The sequence below is a fragment of the Engystomops pustulosus genome, chromosome 2 (assembly GCF_040894005.1).
Source record: "Engystomops pustulosus chromosome 2, aEngPut4.maternal, whole genome shotgun sequence".
Classification (NCBI taxonomy): domain Eukaryota; kingdom Metazoa; phylum Chordata; class Amphibia; order Anura; family Leptodactylidae; genus Engystomops; species Engystomops pustulosus.
This window is the reverse complement of record NC_092412.1, coordinates 688,646-706,040: the sequence shown is the minus strand read 5'-3', so window position 1 is coordinate 706,040 and position 17,395 is coordinate 688,646. Positions and strand designations below refer to the sequence as shown.

Genomic DNA, 17,395 nt, shown 5'->3' with positions numbered 1-17,395 from the left:
GGCTCCGGCCGGTGGAGGGGCGCGGGCACCGGCTGGTGGAGGGGCGCGGGCTCCGGCTGTTGATGTGTCTATCATGCAGTCTCCTGTCTCTGCAGCTCCTATGACCTCAGGGTCACCCTCCTTTCCCACCTCCAGCCCGAGCACTTTGTATTCTCACCCTTTGGAGTCCTCCATGTGCACCCCACTTGCGGCTCTGAAGTGCAGGAGCTGGGTGTCTGGCATCGGGAGGCCGTCCTGTGCCGCACCATGAGGAGGATCCCATTCTACCGGGAATTTCTTAAGATGAGAGCGTTCAGAAGGTAAGATCCCAATCTCACAGAAAGTACAGAGGGGGTAAGGGTAGTGGTAGAGGCTGCTGGATTATGTACATATGTGACAGCATCACAGAGGGGGTAAGGGTAGGGGTAGAGGGGCTGGAATATGTACATGTGTGACAGCAGCACAGAGGGGGTAAGGGTAGGGGTGGAGGGGGCTGGATTATGTACATGTGTGACAGCATCACAGAGGGGGTAAGGGTAGGGGTAGAGGGGCTGGAATATGTACATGTGTGACAGCAGCACAGAGGGGGTAAGGGTAGGGGTGGAGGGGGCTGGATTATGTACATGTGTGACAGCAGCACAGAGGGGGTAAGGGTAGGGGTAGAGGGGCTGGAATATGTACATGTGTGACAGCAGCACAGAGGGGGTAAGGGTAGGGGTAGAGGGGGCTGGATTATGTACATGTGTGACAGCAGCACAGAGGGGGTAAGGGTAGGGGTAGAGGGGGCTGGATTATGTACATGTGTGACAGCATCACAGAGGGGGTAAGGGTAGGGGTAGAGGGGCTGAAATATGTACATGTGTGACAGCAGCACAGAGGGGGTAAGGGTAGGGGTGGAGGGGGCTGGATTATGTACATGTGTGACAGCAGCACAGAGGGGGTAAGGGTAGGGGTAGAGGGGCTGGAATATGTACATGTGTGACAGCAGCACAGAGGGGGTAAGGGTAGGGGTAGAGGGGGCTGGATTATGTACATGTGTGACAGCAGCACAGAGGGGGTAAGGGTAGGGGTAGAGGGGGTTGGATTATGTACATGTGTGACAGCATCACAGAGGGGGTAAGGGTAGGGGTAGAGGGGCTGGAATATGTACATGTGTGACAGCAGCACAGAGGGGGTAAGGGTAGGGGTGGAGGGGGCTGGATTATGTACATGTGTGACAGCAGCACAGAGGGGGTAAGGGTAGGGGTAGAGGGGCTGGAATATGTACATGTGTGACAGCAGCACAGAGGGGGTAAGGGTAGGGGTAGAGGGGGCTGGATTATGTACATGTGTGACAGCAGCACAGAGGGGGTAAGGGTAGGGGTAGAGGGGGCTGGATTATGTACATGTGTGACAGCATCACAGAGGGGGTAAGGGTAGGGGTAGAGGGGCTGGAATATGTACATGTGTGACAGCAGCACAGAGGGGGTAAGGGTAGGGGTGGAGGGGGCTGGATTATGTACATGTGTGACAGCAGCACAGAGGGGGTAAGGGTAGGGGTAGAGGGGGTTGGATTATGTACATGTGTGACAGCATCACAGAGGGGGTAAGGGTAGGGGTAGAGGGGCTGGAATATGTACATGTGTGACAGCAGCACAGAGGGGGTAAGGGTAGGGGTGGAGGGGGCTGGATTATGTACATGTGTGACAGCAGCACAGAGGGGGTAAGGGTAGGGGTGGAGGGGGCTGGATTATGTACATGTGTGACAGCAGCACAGAGGGGGTAAGGGTAGGGGTAGAGGGGGCTGGATTATGTACATGTGTGACAGCAGTACAGAGGGGGTAAGGGTAGGGGTGGAGGGGGCTGGATTATGTACATGTGTGACAGCAGCACAGAGGGGGTAAGGGTAGGGCTGGAGGGGGCTGGATTATGTACATGTGTGACAGCAGCACAGAGGGTGTAAGGGTAGGGGTAGAGGGGGCTGGATTATGTACATGTGTGACAGCAGCACAGAGGGGGTAAGGGTAGGGGTAGAGGGTCTGGATTATGTACATGTGTGACAACAGCACAGAGGGGGTAGGGGTAGAGGGGCTGGATTATGTACATGTGTGACAGCAGCACAGAAGGGGTGAGGGTAGGGGTAGAGGGGGCTGGATTATGTACATGTGTGACAGCAGCACAGAGGGGGTAAGGGTAGGGGTGGAGGGGGCTGGATTATGTACATGTGTGACAGCAGCACAGAGGGGGTAAGGGCAGAGGTGGAGGGGGCTGGATTATGTACATGTGTGACAGCAGCACAGAGGGTGTAAGGGTAGAGGTGGAGGGGGCTGGATTATGTACATGTGTGACAGCAGCACAGAGGGGGTAAGGGCAGGAGTAGAGGGGGCTGGATTATATACATGTGTGACAGCAGCACAGAGGGGGTAAGGGTAGGGGTGGAGAGGGCTGGATTATGTACATGTGTGACAGCAGCACAGAGGGGGTAAGGGTAGGGGTGGAGGGGGCTGGATTATGTACATGTGTGACAGCAGCACAGAGGGGGTAAGGGTAGAGGTGGAGGGGGCTGGATTATGTACATGTGTGACAGCAGCACAGAGGGGGTAAGGGTAGGGTTAGAGGGGCTGGAATATGTACATGTGTGACAGCAGCACAGAGGGGGTAAGGGTAGGGGGTGCTGGATTATATACATGTGTGACAGCAGCACAGAGGGGGTAAGGGTAGGGTAGAGGGGGCTGGATTATGTACATGTGTGACAGCAGCACAGAGGGGGTAAGGGTAGGGGTAGAGGGGACTGGATTATGTACATGTGTGACAGCAGCACAGGAGGGGTAAGGGTAGGGGTGGAGGGGGCTGGATTATGTACATGTGTGACAGCAGCACAGAGGGGATAAGGGTAGGGGTAGTGGGGGCTGGATTATGTACATGTGTAACAGTGCCACAGAGGGTGTAAGGGTAGGGGTAGAGGGGGCTGGATTATGTACATGTGTGACAACAGCACAGAGGGTGTAAGGGTAGGGGGTGCTGGATTATGTACATGTGTGACAGCAGCACAGAGGGGGTAAGGGTAGGGGTGGAGGGGGCTGGATTATGTACATGTGTGACAGCAGCACAGAGGGGGTAAGGGTAGGGGTAGAGGGGACTGGATTATGTACATGTGTGACAGCATCACAGAGGGGGTAAGGGTAGAGGTGGAGGGGGCTTGATTATGTACATGTGTGACAGCATCACAGAGGGGGTAAGGGTAGGGGTGGAGGGGGCTGGATTATGTACATGTGTGACAGCATCACAGAGGGGGTAAGGGTAGGGGTGGAGAGGGCTGGATTATGTACATGTGTGACAGCAGCACAGAGGGGGTAAGGGTAGGGGTAGAGGGGGTTGGATTATGTACATGTGTGACAGCAGCACAGAGGGGGTAAGGGTAGGGGTAGAGGGGACTGGATTATGTACATGTGTGACAGCAGCACAGGAGGGGTAAGGGTAGGGGTGGAGGGGGCTGGATTATGTACATGTGTGACAGCAGCACAGAGGGGATAAGGGTAGGGGTGGAGGGGGCTGGATTATGTACATGTGTAACAGTGCCACAGAGGGTGTAAGGGTAGGGGTAGAGGGGGCTGGATTATGTACATGTGTGACAACAGCACAGAGGGTGTAAGGGTAGGGGGTGCTGGATTATGTACATGTGTGACAGCAGCACAGAGGGGGTAAGGGTAGGGGTGGAGGGGGCTGGATTATGTACATGTGTGACAGCAGCACAGAGGGGGTAAGGGTAGGGGTAGAGGGGACTGGATTATGTACATGTGTGACAGCATCACAGAGGGGGTAAGGGTAGAGGTGGAGGGGGCTTGATTATGTACATGTGTGACAGCATCACAGAGGGGGTAAGGGTAGGGGTGGAGGGGGCTGGATTATGTACATGTGTGACAGCATCACAGAGGGGGTAAGGGTAGGGGTGGAGAGGGCTGGATTATGTACATGTGTGACAGCAGCACAGAGGGAGTAAGGGTAGAGGTGGAGGGGGCTTGATTATGTACATGTGTGACAGCATCACAGAGGGGGTAAGGGTAGGGGGTGCTGGATTATGTACATGTGTGACAGCAGCACAGAGGGGGTAAGGGTAGGGGTAGAGGGGGCTGGATTATGTACATGTGTGACAGCAGCACAAAGGGGGTAAGGGTAGGGGTGGAGGGGGCTGGATTATGTACATGTGTGACAGCAGCACAGAGGCGGTAAGGGTAGGGGTGGAGGGGGCTGGATTATGTACATGTGTGATAGCAGTACAGAGGGGGTAAGGGTAGGGGTGGAGGGGGCTGGATTATGTACATGTGTGACAGCAGCACAGAGGGGGTAAGGGTAGGGGTGGAGGGGGCTGGATTATGTACATGTGTGATAGCAGTACAGAGGGGGTAAGGGTAGGGGTGGAGGGGGTAATTACTACGGTGTTTCCTCCAGTTTTGTGGCGCTCTCACCCCAACTATTGAAGTTCAGTAACGGTTTTATTGAAACAAATGATAACATCGGGTGTAACATCACATTAAGGTTCATACATTGATTGAATGAATAGTGTATGAAGAAGCAACAGCAATCCACAATCACACATTGCTCCGGTACAAATGAAGTGTATGGGGCGGGGGGCATTATATGGGAGTACCCACCATGTAAGTGTATGGGGGGGGGGGGGCATTATATGGGAGTACCCACCATGTGTAGCGAGGCCTAAGTGTTTATCCACCCAAGTGTATGGGGGGGGGGGGCATTATATGGGAGTACCCACCATGTGTAGCGAGGCCTAAGTGTTTATCCACCCAAGTGTATGGGGGGGGGGGGCATTATATGGGAGTACCCACCATGTGTAGCGAGGCCTAAGTGTATGATAACCCGTAAAGGAAATGAACACATAACCAAACTAATTGAAAACCTAAATGTAGATATCATACAACCAACACACACATCCACTCACAAGACAACATAATCAGACTAGGGGGGGCAGAAGGAACGGGGGTGGAGGTATCTCATCGTGTAACATTACAAACCACTTATCCAAAGAGCAAACTGTGGGGAGTCCGTGATGAGACCCTCGGTAGCCATTGTAAATGGAATCGGTACCAGGAGGCCGATAATCATCCAGCACCACCATCTCCTCCGTCCTCTGGATGTTTGCCATTTCTGCAGCCCACGTGGCCCTAGAAGGGGGTGTAGTCTACATCCATATTCTGGGAATGAAGCGCCTCATTGACATAACAAAGTGCCTCAGAAGCCCCAATGTGACCGGAGCCCATGGAGAGAAGAGCTACAGCCGGACGGCACGGGGTGGAGGGAGATGTCAGATTATCCGCAGATCCTAAACTCCAGGGCACATCCTCCACATGTGAAGCCTCGTCCCCTCCTCCACCCCACATCTCCAGACACTGAGGGGTAGAACTGGTGTACAACACACGGTGTCCTCTACCATTGTGACAGTGTCTTATAACGTGTCTCCTGTAACAGACAAGAAATGGAAGTCCTATGAGCCATAGATCTAGATCACTCCTCCTCCGAAAATGACCGCCGCCACTCTTTCCCAAGCTTCCTCTAATCTAGTTCTGTGCCCCCCCATGACTGTCCCCCAGCAGCAACCCGTAGACCTCTGAGATTAGGTGTGTGGCAGGAGCAGACGTGACACCACTCTTCAGCCAGTAAGTTCCCTAGTGAGGACCCCCCTAGGTGTCACAGAGCTGCCAAAATCAGGGAAGAATTGCTATCCATCTCAATTTCCATCCACAGCCTACGCACCTTGGCAGAGTGGCACAGGGCAAAATCCGGAAGACCCATACCCCCCTCAGACTTGGGCCTGGAAATGGTAGAGAAAGAAGGCCGCGGTCTCGATGTCCCCCAAACAAACCTCATGGGCAGGGAACGTAGTTTATGCAGAAAGGAGCCGGGAACCGCCCACAGAACTTTTTGAAACATTTTTAGAGAGAATGTCCAATTTCAAGGCGCTCATCCTACCCATCCATGAAAGGGGCAGCTTGGACCACCACGCCATATCCTTTTCCACCGAACTCAGCAGCGGAGTATAATTAAGAGTAAACGCCTCGAAAGGGTCAGAAGGTATTAAAACCCACAAGTACTTAATCGCCCCCCGACAACATTTGACTGGCATGAAACGCGACAGTGAAGCTACCACCAGCTCTGGAGGATTCACATAGAGCAGTTCTGATTTAGAAACATTCACTCGGAAGTTCGAGACTACCGAGTACCTGTCCAATTATTTTAGTATTGTCAGGAGGCTAGTTTCAGGATTCGTAACATACAGTCATGGCCAGAAGTTCTGAGAATGATACAAATGTTAATTGTTACAAAGTCTCCGGCATCAGGTGGTATAATGGTAATTTGCATATTCTCCAGAATGTTATAAAGAGGGATCAGCTTATCAGCAATTCATTGCAAATTCAATATTTGCCTAGAAAATAAACTTTTTCCCCCAAAACACATTTCCCCTTCATTGCAGGCGCCTTAGGCGGAGCAGCTGCCATGGTGTCAGTGATGTCCCCAGTAACACAGGTGCGGGGGCTGATGGGGACAGGGCTGGGGACAATGTGTCATGTGTAAGTAACAATCACCACTGGGCAGTATAATAGGAGCAGGTAACATGGTGTCAGTGATGTCTCCAGTAACACAGGTGCAGGGGCTGATGGGGACAGGGCTGGGGGACAATGTGTCATGTGTAAGTAACAATCACCACTGGGCAGTATAATAGGAGCAGGTAACATGGTGTCAGTGATGTCTCCAGTAACACAGGTGCGGGGGCTGATGGGGACAGGGCTGGGGACAATGTGTCATGTGTAAGTAACAATCACCACTGGGCAGTATAATAGGAGCAGGTAACATGGTGTCAGTGATGTCTCCAGTAACACAGGTGCGGGGGCTGATGGGGACAGGGCTGGGGACAATGTGTCATGTGTAAGTAACAATCACCACTGGGCAGTATAATAGGAGCAGGTAACATGGTGTCAGTGATGTCTCCAGTAACACAGGTGCGGGGGCTGATGGGGACAGGGCTGGGAACAATGTGTCATGTGTAAGTAACAATCACCACTGGGCAGTATAATAGGAGCAGGTAACATGGTGTCAGTGATGTCTCCAGTAACACAGGTGCGGGGGCTGATGGGGACAGGACTGGGGACAATGTGTCATGTGTAAGTAACAATCACCACTGGGCAGTATAATAGGAGCAGGTAACATGGTGTCAGTGATGTCTCCAGTAACACAGGTGCAGGGGCTGATGGGGACAGGGCTGAGGGACAATCTGTCAGGATTAAGTAACAATCACACCCCTGGACACTTTACAAGGAGACTGGTGCTTGGCATCATTGTTTCTCTTCTGCTAACCATGGTTATCTCTAAAGAGACACGAACAGTCATCATTGCACTGCACAAAACTGGCCGAACAGGGAAGAGTATCGCAGCGAGAAAGATTGCACCTCAGTCACCAATCTATCGCATCATCAAGGAATCCAAGTAGAGAGGCTCCATTGTTACCAAAAAGGCTCCAGGAGCCCAAGAAGGACCAGCAAGCGCCAGGAGCATCTCTTACAAGTGTCTCAGCTTGGGGATGGGGCTCCCAGCATCGCAGAGCTCAGGAATGGCAGCAGCAGGTGTGAGGCATCTGCAGGCACTGTGACACTGCGGAGACTCCTGGAGCAAGGCCTGGTGTCCAGGAGGGCAGCACAGAAGCCACTTCTCTCCAGAAACCATCAGGGACAGACTGATATTCTGCAGGAGGTGCAGGGAGTGGACGCTGAGGACTGGGGGAAAGGCATTGTCTCTGATGAATCCCCTTTCCGATTGTTGGGAGAAGACAAGGTGAGCGATGCCCCCAGTCCTGTCTCCTGCACCTGTAAAGCTCCTGCAGCCATTCATGTGGGGGGGGGGGGGCGGCTTCTCAGCCAAGGGAATCGCCTAAAAACACCTCCATGGATAAAGAATGGAGCAGAATGTCCTCCAGGAGCCGCTTCTCCCGACCCTCCAGGAGGAGATGGTGATGAGCAGAGCCTCCTCCAGCATGATGGAGCACCCGCCATAAAGGGGAGAACTAAATGGCTCCGGGAACAGAACACAGAGATTCTGGGTCCATGGCTCCGGGAACAGAACACAGAGATTCTGGTCCACGGCCCGGGAACAGAACACAGAGATTCTGGGTCCATGGCCCGGAACCTCCCCAGATCTTATCCCATTGAGAACTTGTGGTCAATCATAAGGAGACGGGGGACAAACAAAACCCAACACATTGTGACAGAATGCAGCAGTGATTGTGCAGGAATGGACGGCGATCAGTCAGGATCTGGTGCAGGAGGTGAGTGAGAGCTGCCAGGGAGAATTGCAGAGGTCCTGAAGAAGAAGGAGAGGTCCTGCAGATACTGACTCGCTGCAGTAACTCCTCCCACCTGACTATAAAAGCTTCTGCTCCCCATAATATGATTGCACTTGTATCTCTGTATGTGATAAACATCTGACAAACCAGAGGGACACATCATGTGACAGGAGGAGATTTGTGTCATTCTCACAACTTATGGCCATGTGCAGCAATAGGTTGTCTGTGAAGACTGCCATCTTATGTGTAGAACTGCCAATGTCTATTCCAGTAATTTCACTGTTATTTCTGACGGCATTGGCCAGCGATTCCACGACCAAGACAAGTGGAGACAAGGGGCAGACCTGCCAAGTTTCATTCCGAAAAGGTAAAAATTCCGATAGGATACCATTGACCCTCACCTGAGCCCTAGGATTGTGGGAAATGCCCTGATCAGGGACAGCATATCCGGGCCTAACCCCAAATTAGGTTTCCAAAAAGCCCCATCCCACCCTATCACACGCCTTCTCAGCGTCCACCCCCAGAAGGCACATAGGAATTTGTTTTGCATCAGGAAGGCTTGATGGTGTTGTCCTTGGCCTCTCAACCCAGGACAAAACCAACCTGCTCCTTATGGAACAAATTTGGGATAAGGGGTTTCAGGTGCAGAGCCAGCAATTTTGAGTAGATTTTGATAATAAGGGAGTTGGGCCTAAAGTTGGCACAATGCGTAGTATCCCTACCTGGCTTGGGAAGAACCACTATATGGGCCAGCGTAGACTGAGAGTGGAACTTATCGCCACAGCAGTCTGTCCATAGAGCAGAGAGGAGATGGACCAAGAAGACCATGGAACACAAACTGGTAGACCAGTAAACTCCTTAAAGGGGTATTCTCGTCTGGGCACTCACATTCAGTTTCATTAATCTTCCATATATAAACATTTCTTCAATTGGATGTTATTAAAAAAAATGTTCCTGCGTGAAGATAATTTCTCATAAATGTAGTCATGTTGTCCCTTAGAAACGAGATGGCTTCCTCGGATACGGCCACCTCTACTGGAAGTATTGCTCAAAGAAACAAAATGTTTTTGTATATGAAATGTCCGGGAGTTACTGCATGTCCCACAGCCGTCCTGTGGTAATGATCGTTGAATCCAGGAGGTCAGGCAGGGCTCAATAGCGCATGTCTGGCCACCGCTGCCAGAGTGTGACGTGGTCGTATCCGAGGAAGCTATCTCGTTTCTAAGGGACAACATGACTACATTAATGAGAAATTATCTTCACACAGGAACATTTTTTTTATTAACATCCAATTGAAGAAATGTTTACATATGGCAAATGAATTTAATTAAATGTAAATGCCCTGATGAGAATACCCCTTTAAGTATCGGCGGATGCCTGTAGGATCAGGTGGCTTCTGTCCCTTCTTGCGAGACTTGGGTCTCATATGCGTCAGATGAAGTGTAATCAGCAGCACGCTATGCATAAAAAATGGGGGCAAAATAAAAGTCATGGATCATGCGGGGGCGGGTACATGGGGCACCCTATTCTTCTGTATTCTGTCACCAGGGCACAGTAAATGTATAACAGTTCAATAGCACCTTTAAGATCACCCCCTGGCCTTTCTGCTGTAGTAGCACCTACAGGCTTGCTTCAGGCTCTGGTAGCAGGCCTAAGGTCACCTCTCCAGATGTAGTGCCCACAGGTCGGGCAGACAGCTCTTGCAAGTTCAGGGCTTCTGAGGATCTATAGGCCGCAGGGCCTGCTAGAGGTTGATCCGGGTAACAGTGCACCCCCACCGGGGACTGGAGGCCAATGGCTGTACACAAGTTCAGGCCACGCTGGGGGTCAGCAGAACTGGGTGCAGTTCCCAGCCGAGGCCGCCCCTAGGCCTCAGGTAGGCCGCAGCCCTAAGAACGTCCCTCACGGTCCCAGGAGACCACCCTTTGCTCTAGAGGGGCAACGATGAGGGGGTGCAGATGTAGGCCACGTAGAGATGCCTCCAGACAGCCTCTTACAGATGGATGTGCAACACCCCTGCCAATGTATAGGCAAGGGATTAGTTACGAATAAGGCCTTCTACCTGTCAGGACCCATCAGGTGAGCCTGCGCAACTCACCTAAGGGGTAACATAGGAAATCTAAGGTAATTAGCAGCTGTAGATTCTGCCTGGACAGGCAATGGTTAAGTGGGTGTAAGTTATTGACCAATTATGTTTCTGCAATGTACTCTGTACTGTGATTGGAGAGGTGCTACCACCTGACCAGGAGCACATGCTCGGGAACCCAGCTCTCCCTAGAGAGCAGGTTCTCTTAGGATACCAGCATACAGAGTGAGGAGAGAGACAGTGTCAGTTACCCATTTCTGGCCGTTTCCTGCTACCTGTTCAATAAAGAACCGTTAGTTGATTTGCACAACGTTGCCTCCGTCTGATCCCTGGATACGGCTGTTACCACCACGGGCTCCCCATCCATTACACATGGACCTATTTTACAGACACTCAGGGGTTGCCCCAGGGAGAACCAGTACATCAGCCTCTCCCTTCATATTTCCTGCACACACCACCTGCTGGAGAGCTGCCAGGCTGTAGGACAGCCCTCCGGTCCCCATACTAAGCACCGTGACAACAGCGCGCCCTAGGCCGCAATCGTCAGGCACTCCGGTATTCCGGGCCCCGGCTGCCTCCAGGCCCCAAGAAAAGCCCCCGGTGGGGGATGTTGCAGATGCAGCCTCAAAATGGCCAAGACCAAAACAGCTGTTTCGACTCTGCTCCGAAAAATGGCGTAGCTTCGGCGGAGTGGAAACTCTGACATTTTTTGGACGCTGTAAATTGGTGGAAAGTAGGCCGAAAGAAATTTAGTCTAGCAGGGACACAAAGCCATTCTATTACACTCAGCTTACACTCCTCTTACACCAGCGCTCGCCTCGCACCAGCCCTCGCGTCGCACCAGCGCTTGCCTGTTTCTCCTCTCCTGTCTCCCTCGTCTGTCTCCCCCCCCCTCCCGCAGCAACTCTCCAGACACCCCTGTCGCCTTGCCTGACACCCCCACCCCTTTGCCTGACTCCCCTTCTCATCTGTGCTGCAGGTGGAGGAGGGTCGTGACAAGGATCAGTTTTGTCCGGAGGAGAGTCTCCCTGAGCCGGACTCTTGTGCTGAGTGTCCCCCATTATCTGGCCGCCCTGCACCATATCAGCAGGTGAGTGTGACTCCTCCCCGCAGCTGCATTTAAGGGGGACATAAATCCACCTCTCCAAACACATCCATAGCTGCAGACACGGCCGCCACTAGGGGGGAGCTCGGTGTCTAGATCGGCTGTCTCCAAAGAGCCACCAGGTGGCTGCAGTGGGATGTCCAGCAGGACTGTGCAGCTCTGGATGTGACTGGAGTACACATTGCTGTTTCCAGGTTCCTCCAGGAGTTGGCGCTGTTGCCGTGGTTCCCCGGACTCCTCTCTCATCCCATCTCTATAGATCAGCTGGAGGCAGAGCAACGTCACACGCGATCCATGGCCACGAGACACCTGGGTAACCTGCTGGGCCTGACCACCCGGGTCCTGGAGATGGTGAGAGCGAGCGTCCTGGACCGATGCTTCGGGGCCTCTGTGAACCACCTGAGGGTGGGAGCAGATATATGTGACCGAGGCTGCGGACCACCTGAGGGGGCAGATATATGTGACCGAGGCTGCAGACCACCTGAGGGGGGAGTTATAAGTGACCGAGGATGCAGACCACCTGAGGTGGTCAGATATATGCGACTGAGGCCGTGAACCACCTGAGGGGGGAGATATATGTGACCGTGGCTGCGGACCACCTGAGGGGGGAGATATATGTAACCGTGGCTGCGGACCACCTGGGATGACAAACCCACCATGACTGCACCCTCCACATCCACAGTCTTGTGCTGCAGATGGTGTAATCATAAAGATGGACATGTGGTGACCCATGTCCTGACCCTTCTGCTTTCCTTCTGAAGGTCAGAGAGGACACCTACATCATGGTAAGAACAAGCCAGGAAGATGGAATGCGCTGCCCTGAGGAGGCCACCATGGGGCAGCAGCAGCACATTGAGTCATGGCTGCTCCGGCTGGGTAACCTTTCATCTCTTGTTGGACACATGATCAACGAGAACCTCACCTCCATCATGCAGCAGAACATCAGCTCCTTTGTAATGTGCTTGGCTGAGGTGAGATGCTCTGCAGGATCTGTCACTCTGTGCTGTTCCTGAAGACCTCTTATGTATCTCCCCTGGTTCTCCTCTACACAGATGATGCCCTCCACGGGACGGCCCCTTCTGCTTGTTAGGCTGGAGTTTGGGGAAGAGGCAGAGCTGCGTCTCTGCCCATCAGCCGGTCAGATCCAGCGAAGTGTAGAGCAGATGCTGGACTCCGTGCTGGACTCCATGCTGGAGGTACAAAACATGGCTGATGCTGGACCTGCTGGATTCTGCAGGAGGGTCCACCAATGGCCCACATGTCCTGATGGCTACAGTACAACTCCTCGTCAGATGCAATTCTGTCTCTGGATAAGAAATAATGTGGGGGGTGGAAATCTCTGAGGCCTCATGAACCCCCAATGATCAGGGAAAATGTGTCTCCATTTCGCAGGTGATGGCTGCAAGTGACCAGGACCACCCGGTGGCGTCCTCCATGCCACAGGATCCCACACAACATGGTAATATCAGTATTACTTGTTTTATGAGTTTCCATACTAAGAACTCAGTAACTGGTGGCCACCAGGGTCAGGATATGCAGATTGATGTGTCCCACTGTAGTGGTTGACCTGGTGAGGTATGGATGGGATCAGCCGTAGAGCGCCCCCTCCTGTCACCTTGAGACCAGAAATACTGCATTCTGAGCATAGCTCTCCGTTTCAGGATCTCCAGTGTTCCCCATCCCTGGTGGGCAGAATATTCACCAGCTTGTTCCAGGGCCCTCGTTACCATCTGCTAAATCCAGACCAATGCCAGGAAGACTGATGGTGGTGGGACACCGGCAGAAGGCACATTATCTGCCTCGCAACTTCCAATCACTGCAGTACATGCTGCTCAATGACCGCTCCATCCAAGAGGCTCGGAAGACACTGCAGAGACTGCTTGAGGTGAGGTAGAGGTAACCCCTGGTCAGTAGAAGATGTAGAGGCAGAGACAGTCCGTGGTCAGATAAGGACACAGAGACAGTCCCTGGTCAGTAGATGTAGAGGCAGAGACAGTCTGTGGTCAGATAAGGACGCAGAGACAGTCCCTGGTCAGTAGATGTAGAGGCAGAGACAGTCTGTGGTCAGATAAGGACGCAGAGACAGTCCCTGATTAGTAGATGTAGAGGCAGAGACAGTCCGTGGTCTTATAAGGACACAGAGACAGTCCCTGGTCAGTAGATGTAGAGGCAGAGACAGTCTGTGGTCAGATAAGGACACAGAGACAGTCCCTGGTCAGTAGATGTAGAGGCAGAGACAGTCCGTGGTCAGATAAGGACACAGAGACAGTCCCTGGTCAGTACATGTAGAGGCAGAGACAGTCTGTGGTCAGATAAGGACACAGAGACAGTCCCTGGTCAGTAGATGTAGAGGCAGAGACAGTCTGTGGTCAGATAAGGACACAGAGACAGTCCCTGGTCAGTAGATGTAGAGGCATATACAGTCTGTGGTCAGATAAGGACGCAGAGACAGTCCCTGGTCAGTAGATGTAGAGGCAGAGACAGTCCGTGGTCAGATAAGGACACAGAGACAGTCCCTGGTCAGTAGATGTAGAGGCAGAGACAGTCCGTGGTCAGATAAGGACACAGAGACAGTCCCTGGTCAGTAGATGTAGAGGCAGAGACAGTCTGTGGTCAGATAAGGACACAGAGACAGTCCCTGGTCAGTACATGTAGAGGCAGAGACAGTCTGTGGTCAGATAAGGACACAGAGACAATCCCTGGTCAGGAGAAGATGTTGAGACAGTCCATAGTCATATAAGCACACAGAGACGGTCCATCATCATGGCAGGTTGCAGCAGACTGCCCAGGCAGGTAGATATTTCTATTTTGTCCGTCTTAGGTTTCATGGAACTTCTTCTTGTGCAGGACTCTCTTCATGCGGTGGAGACGTTCTGTGAAGAGCACGCCTGGCTGTCTGACATCCACCAATATGTCCAGTCCTGGTCTCCTCACAGTCTAAAGGAACTCCGTGGAAGTTCTGCTCGATGTTATGATGATCTAATCCTGAAACTTCAGAACTGGGAACAACGAGTCTGTGGACTGAAGGGATGTGTCACTACGGCCATGCTAGAGGTCAGCTGTGAGTTCTTCCATACACAGACTGGTAAGATCATGAGTGGAGTGACCGCACACTGTGGTGGCACTATGGAGCACTATGTCCGCCTACATCTAGTCATACATAACCTCATATTGCGATGCTTGTTAGGTTGTGGCCTGGCCGCTATATTACGGGATATCCTCAACCTCCTGACCTCAGAGGTGGCCGAAAAGTCTAACTCCCTCATCTACGAGCTGTCACAAGCCCTAGAGATCTTCAGAGATGTCTCAACAGAGATCTCATCATTTTCCTATTGTGCTGACAAGGTGAGAGATGGGATTCCTCTGGTTATATGTGGCCTATGGGGGAGACCTGATGTAAATGGTGGACAGATAATGGGGAGCAATAGTTGTTAGGGTTCTCCTACTACCTGATTACACGTACCCTCATTCCCTCCTAATTCCATGTTCCCTCAGCGTCCCCTCTGTCGTTCAGTTATGGTATCTCTGGCTATCCCTGGTTATGGTATCTCTGTTGGTGGCTATCCCTGGTTCTTTCTGATGATACCCCAAGTTCCCAGCCCCATCATCTCAGGACCCAGCCTTCTCATGGATGGGCTGGTGTTTTAATTAGAACTCTGGATATGATATTTTTTTTTATAGGTTGCCGAGTTCAAAATGAAAAAACATGAACTGGCGGAACAAGTGGAGCACGTCCGCTCCCTCCATGAGGTCATTCGCATGAACTACCGGCCACAGACAGTAGAAGAGCAAAAGTTGAACAGTAAGGTGAGACACCAGAGGTCCCTGGGTACCAACCTCCCTGTGGAGGCCGGGGTCACCTTGTGCACTGAAGACATGCTGATGTTTTGTAGAACCTATTTTTGTGGTAAGATTTGTGGTCTTCTTAGTTGACGGACACCTGGGACATGTTCCAGCACTTCCTGAAGGCTTCAGCCGAGTTCCTGAGCAGTCACCTGTCGTCCATGTCTGGCAGTCTGGAGCAGTCATTTCAGGCCTGTTATAAAGAGGCTGAGGATCTGATTGTAGCGTGCTCCTCCACGCGTTACCAAGATCCCAGCCAGGACTTGACTCTGACACTCAGAGATCTGGGATCTCTACATCGCAAGGTGTGTTCTGTCCTGTCTAAGCTGCGAGAATTCAGCCACTCGCGTCAGGTCTTACTAGGTAAGGTCAGAATATCCTGCCTTTTCTGTGTACTATCACTCCATGTACATAATTTCAGTGGTCTCACCTGTGGGCACTCTCCTCGGGCTACTACCCTGAGCACATCATTCCATTTTCTTCGAGCTCATGTTCTTTAGTCCTCACATTTCTAGAATGTTTTTTTGGGCCTTGCATCTCACAATGATCTCCAGACTTTTTTCTGGTTCTTTTTGTCCTCACATTTCTACCTCAAGTGTTAACCATAAACTCCAGGCTTCATGTTTCCACCATGTTTTCCATTACTCTTATACTGTATATAATTCATGCCTCTACTTTGTCCTTTCAGCTTTATAGTTCCACTTGTTTTCTATGGTTCTTGTCACCACTATGTTTTCTAGATGTTTTCATGAAGTTCTCTATGTTTTAACTATGTTCTGTAGGCCTCATGTCTCTACCATGACCACTCTTGACTCTTGTCCCCATTATTTTCTCCATGTCTTGACTATGTTTTCATAGTTTCTAGACCATGTTCTATAGGTGTCAATCATACACTATGGTCTAAAGTCTTTATTTTTCCTCAATGTTTTTGTTTCCTGTTGCAACCATGTTCTTGGGCTTCATATGGTCTCTAAGTCTTACGTGTCCCTCATGTCCTCTTGGTTTTGTGTGTCCACCTTTTCCTCTTGGCTTTGTGTCCACCATGGTCTCCGCCATATACTCTTGGCTTTATGTCTCTACCATGTACCCTTGGCTCCATGTCTCCACCATGTTTTCTAGCCATCATATCTCCACCATGTACTCTTGGCTTCATGTCTCCACCATGTTTTCTAGCCATCATATCTCCACCATGTACTCTTGGCTTCATGTCTCCACCATGTTTTCTAGCCATCATATCTCCACCATGTACTCTTGGCTTCATGTCTCCACCATGTTTTCTAGCCATCATATCTCCACCATGTATTTTTGGCTTCATGTCTCCACCATGTTTTGTAGCCATCATATCTCCACCATGTACTCTTGGCTTCATGTCTCCACCATGTTTTGTAGCCATCATATCTCCACCCTGTACTTTTGGCTTCATGTCTCCACCATGTTTTCTAGCCATCATATCTCCACCATGTACTCTTGGCTTCATGTCTCCACCATGTTTTCTAGCCATCATATCTCCACCATGTACTTATGGCTTCATGTCTCCACCATGTTTTCTAGCCATCATATATCCACCATGTACTTATGGCTTCATGTCTCCACCATGTTTTCTAGCCATCATATCTCCACCATGTACTCTTGGCTTCATGTCTCCACCATGTTTTCTAGCCATCATATCTCCACCATGTACTCTTGGCTTCATGTCTCCACCATGTTTTCTAGCCATCATATCTCCACCATGTACTCTTGGCTTCATGTCTCCACCATGTTTTCTAGCCATCATATCTCCACCATGTACTCTTGGCTTCATGTCTCCACCATGTTTTCTAGCCATCATATCTCCACCATGTATTTTTGGCTTCATGTCTCCACCATGTTTTGTAGCCATCATATCTCCACCATGTACTCTTGGCTTCATGTCTCCACCATGTTTTCTAGCCATCATATCTCCACCCTGTACTTTTGGCTTCATGTCTCCACCATGTTTTCTAGCCATCATATCTCCACCATGTACTCTTGGCTTCATGTCTCCACCATGTTTTCTAGCCATCATATCTCCACC

At 51.4% G+C, this 17,395-nt stretch overlaps 1 protein-coding gene across 1 annotated transcript in view; it reads left to right on the top strand.

The window, feature by feature from the left end:
* DNHD1 (dynein heavy chain domain 1) overlaps window positions 1-17,395 on the top strand; it is a 140,745-nt gene that overhangs the window by 1,759 nt on the left and 121,591 nt on the right. Inside the window, exons 4-14 of the mRNA XM_072133564.1 lie at window positions 96-299; window positions 11,374-11,484; window positions 11,694-11,850; window positions 12,261-12,470; window positions 12,552-12,695; window positions 12,892-12,958; window positions 13,161-13,384; window positions 14,347-14,584; window positions 14,687-14,844; window positions 15,181-15,306; window positions 15,429-15,705. Of these exons, the coding sequence (XP_071989665.1) occupies window positions 96-299; window positions 11,374-11,484; window positions 11,694-11,850; window positions 12,261-12,470; window positions 12,552-12,695; window positions 12,892-12,958; window positions 13,161-13,384; window positions 14,347-14,584; window positions 14,687-14,844; window positions 15,181-15,306; window positions 15,429-15,705 (1,916 nt within the window). The remainder of the gene's footprint in view (window positions 1-95; window positions 300-11,373; window positions 11,485-11,693; window positions 11,851-12,260; window positions 12,471-12,551; window positions 12,696-12,891; window positions 12,959-13,160; window positions 13,385-14,346; window positions 14,585-14,686; window positions 14,845-15,180; window positions 15,307-15,428; window positions 15,706-17,395) is intronic.